This window comes from Lithobates pipiens, unplaced genomic scaffold, assembly GCF_037356315.1.
Source record: "Lithobates pipiens isolate NorthernLeopardFrog02 unplaced genomic scaffold, aLitPip1_a1.2 Scaffold_8, whole genome shotgun sequence".
Lineage (NCBI taxonomy): Eukaryota > Metazoa > Chordata > Amphibia > Anura > Ranidae > Lithobates > Lithobates pipiens.
The window spans coordinates 559,057,359-559,069,788 of NW_027507903.1; the positions used below are offsets into that span (position 1 = coordinate 559,057,359).

The window sequence follows — 12,430 nt, forward strand, 5'->3', positions numbered from 1 at the left end:
CTACAGTATGAAAGGGGTCCTAGTGCAGATTTTGGGGAAAATCAGTAAGTCTATCACACAAGCAGGAAATTACATTTTTGGCAGAGTTTTGTACACCAACTTTTTACAGAATGCCTCCAAGTTGCCATATTGCATAGCTCCCAACTGTCCCTGGCTTTGAGGGGCTGTCCCTGATTTGGAAAGTTCATCTGGCCCCCTTTCCTCCTCATTTTTATCTGATCTGCATAGTTGTATATAAAATGCACATTTTAGCTTTCAAAAAGTTTCTCAGTGCTAAACCTTTCATCCATGTTCTAAATTGCTGCATTTGTAAACTCCACAAGCTGATATAAAGAAATAGTGGTAAAAAAAAAGCACTTGTGGGTTTAAAATGTAATTCTCCTTTAAGGGGGAGTGGTAGTGTCCTATGCCTACATACTTTTGCTAATAGTTTTCCCTCGTTCCCATCTCAAAAAGTTGGGAGGTATGCATATATGTATATATACGCATGAATGTTTAAAGAGAATTACAGAAACTGCAGATTGAAAAGAAACAGTCAGCTTTAATAACATTAAATTACAATATGGCTAGTCTATCAATTATATATGCTATATTATTATTATATTATTATTATTTATTTGTTTTGTGAAAGTTGATTCACCTCTTATCTCTTTCATCTCATTAAAGTTGCCATTATGGAAATAAATTGGAATCCAAGAATGTCATGCCACATTGGTCTCTAGAAAAAACACTAATAGAAGGACCACTAGACCAAAAAGATAAAACAGTCCAAATAATGTGTTAGTTTATACTAAAAAAACGTCATCAGGCTTCAGTTCAAAAAAGAACCTTGAATGGATTCAGAATAGAGCTTTCCTGTGTATATCGGTGTAGGGAAGCTAATTGCTGGATCAGGAGAGTTACTGGCCAACAGTATCTGCGTGAGCAATCAAGATAAGATACCACATCTGTCTGACATTAAAAAATAGTTCAGCCTGGTACACAACCTTCAGTATATTTTCATTTAACCCAGCGGGCTGAATGGAAAAAAACGGAAGCGCTTGGGAGGAGATCATGTACCAACAATCCAATGTTAGTACAGCAATCTCCCCCTCTGAGCTATTGTGTTTTTACAGGGGGACGCCCTACACCCCAACCAGAAAACACCGGTCAGTGCTCTCAGACATTGACTGCCAGCGCTGATCAAATGCCGATTAGCAGACGTTTTTTGGCCATGCCCCTTTGACAGAAGATGGATGTTTGGCTGGCTTCTGTCGGACCGTCTGCAGTACACACGGGCCGAATGTTAGCCAGTTTCTATTGAACTGGCTGATAACACCCAAAAATCAGCCCTTGTGTATGGCCCTTTGGATAGGGAGGTTATTGTTACAATTTTTTCTTTAGGTCTTTTGACATTATGGGTCTCTTTCTTCTCTGGCAATGGGTAGACCCTGAATGCTGCAGAGAGCAGCTCTGCATAATGATGTTTTCCTGAAAATTAAGGGTGGCTTGATGATGTGCCCCCAAGGGGCAGGTTCTTGATGCCCTCAGCTCTATATATATATATATATACACACATACATACACACACGTGGGAATGGAGAAACAGCAGGACACTTACCAGTGAATGGCTGAGCAGGGGGACATGTCAGTGCAAGTCTGATAATTGAAGGGCAGGCAGGCTGTTCAAACAGCACATCCAGAAAACTGACCATGCTGGGATGGATGTGCTCTCATGCCTTGCATGGTCAGTTTGAAATAGGAAAGCTGTCAGGACCACCAGTTTTTTTCAATTAAAGGAAGCAATACAAAGAAAACAGGATGATTTTCATGGTACATGGTACAGCAGACACATAGTAGGAATATGAAATGTTGGGGTAACATATTCTTTAACAAGGCCTGGACTACTTATTTTTTTATTTCCATTAGAAAGTGGAATTGAGCTTTAAAATTTGGATCATGCAATTGGATACAGCCAAAAGCTTTCTAATTGGAAACATCTGATAAACAATGATAATAATGACGTTTAGGCAGTATCAGAATTATTTGTCATAGCGCAATCCATAACGATAGATGTGTTTTCACAAGCATTCTCCATCTTGTCTTCTTCTTCTCTGTGAGGGTTTGTGAAATGTTCATGTTTCCTCCAGCAGTTCTTCTTGAGAGATGACAGGTGCTTCTCCTATTAGAATCACAAGTATAAAAAGAAAATACATTATAGAGCATTTTGTCCAGTGTCAGCTTTATATAGTATAGTGTCTATACTCAGACAAAAAAGTTAATGAACCCCCCCCCCCCCCCCCAAAAAAAAAAAAACAATCAAACAAAAAAAAAAAGATAAAGGGGGAGTATCGATAGACTACTCGATCTGACTCTGCCATCACTTTTCTATGTTTCTATGAATCACCCAATGCTTTCTTCCATCTATCAGATTCTACCTTATGGTAACATACACCTCTCATGACAGTTTCTCTTGCCTCTACTCTCGTCAATGCATTTGCTTTTGTGCATTAATTAGTACACTGCACTTATAGCATTTTCTATATGCATAGAAATAATGGTTTTAGAACAGCTGATATTGTAGACCCCGGGACTTATTTAGTAAAGGAGTTGAGAATGTTCATACAAAACACAGTGTAAATATTAAAGCAGTAGTAAACCCTGCTTGGTCATTTTTACCTACAGGTAAGCCTATAATAAGGCTTGCCTGTTGGTAAAATGAATATCTCTTAAACGTACACAGGTTACGAGATATTCACCCTGGATGCAGCCAGTTACGTCACCGAAGCATGCGCTCTGAAGGTCCATCATACCTTGCTGGACCTTTAAAGCGATGCATACTAGCACATTATACCATTGCCTTACAGGTGGTTTTTTTTCACAACAGCCGTGGTTTACAACCACTTTAACTTTATTTATCCCCATTTACTTATTTTACCTGAATAATTAAAGTGAACAAATTATTAGTGTGAACATTTTCAACTCCTTAGACCCTGCTCGCACTAGCGCAGGGGTAAGCAATCTTAAAGAGATGGAGATCTACCTGAACAACATGGGAGAAGTCAAAGATCACCAGGCACAGTTTCGCCTCGTTACACCTGATTTAAAGCTTAATTGCCGCACTACCGTGTCACAATCACGTGCATTGCACGGCAATCATGGGTTTAAATTGGGTGGTGAGGAGGCAACATAGCGCTTTCTCACCACCTGTCAAATGAATTTGGATTGCTTTTCAGGGGAGCAGAAGGCACTTGTGAATGAGCCCTTAGTTGCATTTGGCAGTGGCACCCTTAGGGCTTGTTCACGCCTTGGGTTTCTTTTATTTTTCACACATAAAGCTGGAGGGCAATGCTGGGAAAAGGTCATCCAGTGCCCAGGGAAAAGATGCCAAATTGTGCCCCCCTCCCCTGTTCATGATGTGCCAACTTCGGTATATCTCCCAAGTGTCCTGTATTCTCTGGCATTGTACCAGGATTTGATTTAAATTCCGGCATCCCACGAGTCTGGGCTAAAACCCAGAGCTCGGTGCCAGAAAAAGTTCTAGCACTCAGCTCCAAAAACCCTTCTGGGCACACTAGCATCGGTAGTTGGCACCCCTTCCCCACTTCTCTTAACAAACGCACACTCACCCCCTCAGTGGCAGCCAGCCACTCTCCCTGTTGGCTGCCTGTAAATTCATCCACTGCAAAGCAGAGTCACATTTAGGGCCACTGATAAGGCAGTACAACTGGCTCTCCTGTAGGGGGCCCAAGCCTATCAGTCCAGAATGGGGCCCGAGCACCAGCAGGAGAGGAGAGCCGACTGACTCCCTTGTGACTCCTGTGGAACTCCCTGCAGTGCTGCTGGTTTTCTCCCTACCCGCTGCAGGGGATCAATGCTACTTACTTGTCCACAGTTCCTGTCCCATGCTGCATTTGTTGTCGGGCTGTGTGATTTTGGAACAGCAGGCACAGCTGCAGAGTCTCTCTCTGCCTTTGCCATTTAAACTGCCGCGTCCTGAAATTACCCCTTCCCCTGTGATCGGTAGTGTTATCTCTTGCAAAGAAGAAAGATTGAGCTAAGAAGTTCTCTGCCTGTTCCTCCCTGTGTTCTGAGCTCTGCAGACCTCTACACTGTGCTCTCGGTGCATTGTAATCTGCTGCATGTTGTAGTGCTACTGCTGGAAGGGGGTGAGGGTGGGGGAGCTGCAGAAAAGTTCAGGATTCAGAAAGGGGGAGAATGTGCCAGGAGCCAGTCTAGAACTGCAGGTGGACACTGGCTACCACTGCAGTGTTGGAGCTAGAGGCCAGTGAATACACCTCTCCGTCCACCTGACAGACATCTCTGCACCAGCCATTTCTATATGCCACCCCTGAGGCCGTATTCACACTTAGCGTAGCGGAAACGCATGCTCCTGCTCACATTTTTTTCTTTAGCCTGTTTTTCACACATAGGGCAGTGCATTCACTTGAATGGACTGCCCTTTGTTTGACAAACGCACCAAAGAATGCTATTTTCAGGCATACAGCTTTGCAAGTTTGCCACATGACAATACGCAAGTCTGCTAAGTGTTTTTTGGGTGCCATTAACAATTAATGGCACCACTAGCGCTATGCAAGTTTGAAGTGCATTTATAAAATGTACTGCAAAGGGTGCATTTCCCATGCACTTTGTCACATATTTAGGAAATGCAAAGTGTCAATGGGGCCTAAGTACTCTTTCACATGGGCAGCTGAGCCATGGATTTACTGCCATCCCTGGCTGCGCATCCAAATCCTAAAAATACAGTCACCCCTGATGCCAAGCCCCTCAACACCACTGATGTTACCACCTTAACACCACCATTGCCACTGAGAAAAAAAAAAGGGTCAAAACTCTCTTTTTTTTCAGGGTGGGGGGGGCTTGGTTCAGGGGGATTGGGCCTTCATGATTTCTTGCATCGGGAAGTTTCTAGTTACACCTCTGAGTGCAGCATAGTGTGTTTTACGCCCCAGAGACTTCAATAATAGTGCATGAAAAGCACATAAAAAATGCATGCACAAAGATTTTGGTGCATTTTTTTTGCAGGGTTTTGTGTTTACCAGCTCTTATTTCTACAAAGAAAAAAAATGCATCAGGCACAAAAACGCATCAAATATGCATGTAAGAACACTACAAAGATGCATTGAAAAACGCATGATTATGTAGCAGCACTAGTGTGAACCTAGCCTTAGTAACCATTTGTACAAGCTCTTTGCAAGGCTGTGAATCCCAGCAGTAGGAATCTACTGAATACTACTGCTGGGATTGACAGCTGTGTGTGATTCAGCAGCAGCAGGCTGTTGGCAGCTGCAGCTCTGCGTGCCTGTTCGCAAAGCCAGAGATCGCCAAAGGATTTCAATTATGCTATGCTGCTAGTGACTAGTGACTTGTGGTTAGCAGTTTTCTTGTTCTAGCAACAAGGCAGGGCATGGGGATTTCTAACTGAGAGTTTTTTGGCCAGGCTTCAGGGGGATGTCCAAATGGAGTACAGTTATAACAATGTAATTAATGAACATTTTACAAAGCTGCACTGTTTTTCTGATACCTACTGGGACCCCTTGACTGGGCAGGCTATTTTCTGCAAAAAAGGTGAACTTGGCCTTTAGCTCTAGGGTTAGAAGAATAATACCTCGCTCTAACAGGCTTACTCCATCTGTGTGACTAGTCCCCTTCTCTCTAAGATGTTCCCTTTACTTATAAAGTATATTTGTCCCTACATTTAAAATGCAACCAGTCTATCTAGCAAATATACCAGTGACAGGGCTGGAGAAAACTTCAAATTGTCCAGGTTGCTAACAACCACACTTATCTTATGGAATGGGCCATGACATAGTCTGATAACCTCTTACTTAAAGTGGAACTTTAGGTCATAATTAAAGATGGGTGAACAGGCAGGAATTTTAATGCAGAAAGACATGCTTTGTCTCTTTGGCATTAAAGTTACTTGCCTGCCCACCAATGTACAGTAAGGGCTTATGCAGAAATGCTGAATCTGACTGAGCTCCCACGCATGCGCAAGAGTGACGTCATCCCCGCCTGGCCAAGGACAGAGGGCGGCGATCAAGACCCGGATCCTGGCTGCCAGAAGATGTCAGCAGCCAAGCGGTGAGCTTGGGGACCTAGCATCACTAGAGCCAGCGTGAGTTTAGTCTGCTTTAATGTGGTACTAAACCCAAAAGCAAACATTTATTATATTGCAAATTACTTGTTTTTAGATGTGATGGCTGCATTTGATTTCTTTTTAAACGTATTTCATTTATTGATTTACTGCCAGTAAGTCTGTTGTTTTACAACAGAACACACTGTCCTGCAGATGTACCAGTTAGAGGGTTGAGACACTGTCAGGAATTCTTACAATGACCAGCTTTTATTTATGTAAAACCATTATCCCAAAAGGAAAAAAAACTGTTGCTGTAACTGCTTTTAAGTGTTAGCTGAAGTTTGGCTTCATGTTGTTAGTATATCTAAATCTGCTAGTCCATCTAACACTCCCTTCCCCCCAGACTGACAATTTTGCTGTCGAAAGGTGTCTCTGTTGCTCATTCATTGCCCCCCCCCCCAATACAGGAGCCAGATCACCAGATGAAAACAGAGGGGGGAAAAAAGCCACCACAATGGTAAGCTGCACTATACAGTGCCTTGAAAAAGTATTCACACCCCTTGAAATTTTCCACATTTTGTCATGTTACAACCAAAAATGTAAATGTGTTTTATTGGTATTTTATGCACGTTCCCATAGTGTCCTGGATTGTCTCTCTCTGTTCGTATCATAGATGCTTGTGTCTGGCCACTATGGGTTTAGACGGGACAGCTCGCTATGCGTATATTATGTTGTTAACTTGTTTTTCAGTATTATGTATTGTATTTAATTATGTCTCTCTTTTCCATTGTTTGATAGTCAATGTAAATTCTCCTGAAGAAACGCAACAAGCGCGTAACATGTAGAGCGAATTGTCTTTTTTGAACATCTGTCGACCACTTTTCTGTAATTAAACCACACTCATGGATTCTTTTACACCATGGAATCACTTTGATTCATCTCCTAGTCTCCTTGTAGTTATGTTATGGTTATGTACAGTAGCTGTATTGTATATTATGTCTTGATATATCAATGTGGGTTTTTAGAGATCATGTAAAAACATATTTTATGTGTTTAGAATAAAAATGATATTTTTGTATAATCATCTGGTTGCACCTAAAAGGTCCAAGTCTCATTTTCTCTTGCTATTTCAAATTCATAGGATGTGGCACTGGTTACGGTTGTATCCACAGGACCACTCTGTGATATGATACAACCAATAATTTCAATAATTTTGGATGGAAGCACCCAGGCAAATTTTCTTTGTTTGATTTTCAGTGGTTTACATATTTTCCATTTTTCAAATTGGTATTATTAATTATTCAATATTTATTTTAACTTTGGATATTAATATTTTCTAAAATATGGACTTTGTGGGCTCAGCCTGGACATACTACATGACTGAAACACAGAGCAACTGCAATGTTGATACAGAGCAGGAAATTGGTATAAATCAATATATGGCAAAAATGAAACGTTTATTAAAAAATAAATCAAATCTCCATTGGCATATAGAATTTTTACACAAATATGTCCGTGAAAATATAAGCCCGCTTGGTTTGAGAGTACAGGTCTAGGCCTCTTTCCAAAATGCTACTCCTGAATTTAAAGTAGCTTGGGAGAATATACTTACCAATTGCAGCACAGATCTAATGAAGTTGTTAATTATCCAGTATCAATCTGAATTAAATACCCTAGATCAAGACATTCTCATACTGTAATCTACAAATGAAATTTTAAAGAACCATACTCAACATACCAAACGCTGGCAAGAAATCAAAGACTATGTTACGAGAATCACTAAGGACATTATATACAAAAAGCAAAATAAAGACAGACTGGCCTTTGTGGAGGGCTTTGCCTATCGTTGACAACTTCCCACTCAAATTAGAGGCTCTAGAAACAAGGGTAATAATCAATTTACAACTTATGATGACACAGAATCTGATTCTTCTCTTTCTTCTCTTCTCTTTCTCCATCCTACACTAGAGACACACTTGATCTTCTGAAGAATATTGAGGGCATGGTCGTCCCTCCCAATGCCCTGCTCATGACATTGGATGTTGAGGCATTGTACTCTAGCATCCATCACGAGCAGGGCATGGAGACGGTTCATACCTTTTTTTTACGTGAACAGGGCCATCACCCTGGGACTATTGAGTTCATTCTGGACCTTTTACGGTTCATATTGACCCACAAATGTTTCAGATTTAAGGAGTCCCATTTCCTCCTGGTGCAGGGTGTGGCTATGTGCACTTGTTGTGCACCTTCCTATGCCAACCTGTACCTGGGGGGTGGGAACGTACCTTATTTTCTGATGAATCTCTATCGGTATATACCAACCATGCGTTATGCTGGTTGTGCTATATTGATGACGTATTCATCATTTGGATGGGCACTCCAGCCCTCCTTGACACCTTCATTGATATTCTGAACCAGAACCAGTTTAATTGAAAATTTACAGTTGCCAGTGATTTACATAAAATTACATTTTTGGATCTTACTATCTTCAAAGATGATGATAGCTGTCTTACCTCTACACTTTTCAGAAAGGAAACAGCAGGAAATGCATTACTACATGCTGATAGTACCCACCCAGTGGCACTCACTCATCCGCAGTATTCCTTATGCCCAGTATTTGAGGCTATGTCGCAATTGCACACACCCTGAGGTATTTAAAACACAAGCAAATTCACTTCGTCATCACTTAAAGGCAAGAGGCTATAGCAAATCGTTCAAATCGTTACTACTCGGTGCCTACAATAAAGCACTGCGTCAATCACGTAATTCGTTATTATTCAAAATGAAGACTGTTAAATCCAAACATACAGTTAAGTATATTACCAGATACTCCCAACATCATCAAGAACTGCGTAGTATTCTGGTAAATCACTGGCCACTATTGCACGATGATCCTTTTCTCACTAAATACGATTCCGTCTGACCTATTCTGCCGGAAAGTCTGGTTGTGTGTACACGGCATTACATGTGTAGGGTTAGATTGAGACTTTACTATCTGAGCCAACAGTCTACCATTTCCTCAGCCCAACTGAGTCTCTCCTGAAAGAGTTTATTTCTAGCCCTAGATTCCAACAGTTTATTCAGCCTATTTTGAGATGAAAGCCATTCCTGCTGAACATCTGGAGAGGGATCCTGAATATACATGGCTTCCCCTGCAAAGGTATCGGCCTTTGAAAGTTCGAGCTCTCTACGGGAAGCACTTTTAATAACACTTATATTCTGGATTTACAATCCCTGAGGGTGGGCCTTGAGAGCATCCCATACGTCCCATATGGAAGCAGAACCCAGATTGAGGGACCAAAAATCCACAATGCAAGTGGAGATGACATCCTCTGTGGGAAACAGTTCCAGCCAAAAGGGGTTCCGCCGCCATGTCATATTAGACACCTGATGTACCGATGTTAAGGTAACTAGCAGAGGGGAGTGATCTGAGATTCCTCAAGGTTTAATATTAACATCTACTGTATATGGTACAAGATAAACCGAACACAAAGCCAAATCAATTCTTGATAGTGTGTTGTGTGTTTTAGAATAACATGTATAAGCACATTCTTCAGGATGTAACTTCCTCCACATGTTGTACAGTCCTAATTCCTTGTATAGTCTTCCAAAGGGGGAGAGATGCTTATAGGTCATTGACCTTGGAGCTGGGCATCTGTCCTGCTTCATATCAATTACACTATTAAAGTCTCCAAGTACCGATATTGGCACCTGGGGTGAAGCACCTGCAAAGGAAATGAGCTGACAAAATATTATATGGGGGATGTGTGTGTGTGTGTAAATATGTGTGTGTATATATATATAAATGTATATATAGCAGTCAAAATTAACTCAAGTTCATCCAACTTGCATTGTAAAAAAATATATTTGCCATTCTTGTCTACCATAGTCCTACTGCAGGAGAATACCACACCAGCGTAGACCAGAACAGAAACTCCCCTTGAGTGGGAGGTAAAAAGCAAATGGTATGCCTCTCTAACCAATCGATGCTTCAGAAATCTGGTCACACAGGATGTGGCATGTGTCTACTGCACACAGACAAGGGCAGGACGAAAAGAAGCAATGTGGTCAGACAGATTGTTTTTTTAAAGCCTTATTCATTCCCCTAACATTCCAAGATAAAAATCTAATTGATTGATTTACCATAGGTACAAGAGCAAAATTAAGCTACTAGTCAACCAACCTGCACTTCTTGAAAAATTTCCCTTCGTTCTGAACCTCTGGTTTACAATAATATGCCACTTTGTGTTGGTCTATCACATAAAATCCCCAAAAAATAATTTTAAGTTTTTGGTTGTAACATGACAAACTGTGGAAAATTTCAAGGGGTATGAATACTTTTTCAAGGCAATGTATAACATTTTTGGTTTTGGGTTTAATACTGCGTTAATATCACTTTAAATGTCCATTACAGTGCAGATTTTTAAGTGACTGGTAGCTAGGAGGCACTAGAGACAGTTATTTGAGACATGCTGCTAGATACAGTAAATACATACAGTGAGGTCTTACCAGAACTGCTCTCTGCTCTTGGTTTTCCTCTTTTCGTGTCTCTGCAGAATTCTTCTCTAAGACATCAATTCTGTTAAAAAAATAAAATAAAAAAATCTATGAAAATGGTTAAAGGAGTGAAGCTAAAGCACAGATACATTTATTAAAGGAGAAGTACAGCCAAAGCTAGTTTGGCTGTACTTCTATGGATCACAGGATTGTAGTTTAATCTGCACTCCTGTGACCCGTTATCAGCAGATAGCGGGCTAAATGCAGCTGTGGGCTGATGTCACAGAGTCAGTCCAGGCTCGAGTAAGGTCACGACCAGTGTTGCCAACCACCTGTAGATTTACAGGCAGCTAAGCGAGCCGACCATGCAACTGCGCATGTGCCGTTCCGAAGCCGGCCGGGCTAGGGAAAGCTTGCACGCGCTCGGCGGGTGGTGCATGCGCAGTAACATAATGGCGCCGCCCGGTGCCATTTTCGAAAAGGTGATCAGGCACTATGGCGGTCAATGGCTCATGCAGTGCACTTTCCATAGGCAGAAGTCCAGAGGAGCCGAGCAGGGGTGAGGAGGAGGAGAGTAAAACTGTGGGGGTATATCAGAGTGAGAGGAGGACATCGCTGGGAGCCCGGAGGGTGAAGCCGTGGCATGCAGGGGAGGCCGAGACAGAGACTGATGTGCTCTGTCCAGTTTCCACCATCATATTACTTCTCCACATCATCTGTGTGCTGTGTCCTCCTCCTGTGCCCCTTTTACCTCTCCACAGGTCATGGCAGCACATTGCTTCCCTGACCTGTGGAGAGGTGAAAGGGGCACAGGGGGAGGACACAGCACACTGATGATGTGGGGAAGTAATATGATGGAAGACAGAGGATGAGGCTACCTTGAGGGGGTGAGGAGGAAACTATCATGTGTGAAACCTCTGTCCACCTCCTGCAGAATGTTAGCAGCCTCTGTCCACATCCTACAGTATGTCCACAGCCTCTGTCCACCTCCTGCAGTATGTTCACAACCTCTGTCCACCTCCTGCAGTATGTCCGTAGCCTCTGTCCACCTCCTGCAGTATGTCTGCAGCCTCTGTCCACCTCCTGCAGTATGTCTGCAGCCTCTGTCCACCTCCTGCAGTATGTCTGCAGCCTCTGTCCACCTCCTGCAGTATGTCCGTAACCTCTGCCCACCTCCTGCAGTATGTCCGCAGCCTCTGTCCACCTCCTGCAGTATGTCCGCAGCCTCTGTCCACCTCCTGCAGTATGTCCGCAGCCTCTGTCCACCTCCTGCAGTATGTCCGCAACCTCTGTCCAACTCCTGTATTGTGTCCGCAGCCTCTGTCCACCTCCTGTATTGTGTGTCGCCAACCTCAGACCACCTCCTATATCGTGTCCGCAGCCTCTATTCACCTCTTGTATCATGTCCGCAGCCTTTGTCTACCTCCTGTATCATGTCCGCAGCCTCTGACCATCTCTTGTCTTTTATCACGTCTGCAGTCTCTGAGTGGATCCTAGAAAGGAGTCAAGAGTGGGAGCGCCGCCAGGATGGGGGTTACGGAAGAGACAGATGTGTGTGGAGAGGACGCTGTCTGACTGAGCCCTGCATGGTGCACCTGAGAGGAGGTCATTGACAGCACCGTCAGGCCAGTCTGGGGGGGGGGGGGGGTGTCACTGATATATGTATGTGAATAGAATAATGTAAGGGGGCACTGATATAAAGGTACCCCCCTATATTAGTAACCCGCCCTTACCTTAGTGTATTCACTCTGCGGAAGGTGGCCTCTATTCACCAGAGCCCCCCTCCACATCAGAGTTCCCCCTTACATCATGATCTGCAGCGTTCACTTGCACTATAAGGGGAAATACTGCAGA

General features: G+C 42.9%; 1 protein-coding gene across 1 annotated transcript in view; it reads right to left on the reverse strand.

Moving 5' to 3' along the window:
• Positions 1–521: 521 nt before the first annotated feature.
• Positions 522–12,430, reverse strand: part of RASAL3 (RAS protein activator like 3) — a 76,908-nt gene continuing 64,999 nt past the window's right edge. The window contains exons 17-18 of the mRNA XM_077470016.1: positions 10,589–10,658; positions 522–2,161 (exon numbers count right to left, since the gene is read on the reverse strand). Coding sequence (XP_077326142.1) covers positions 2,006–2,161; positions 10,589–10,658 — 226 coding nt within the window. The 3' untranslated portion in view covers positions 522–2,005. The remainder of the gene's footprint in view (positions 2,162–10,588; positions 10,659–12,430) is intronic.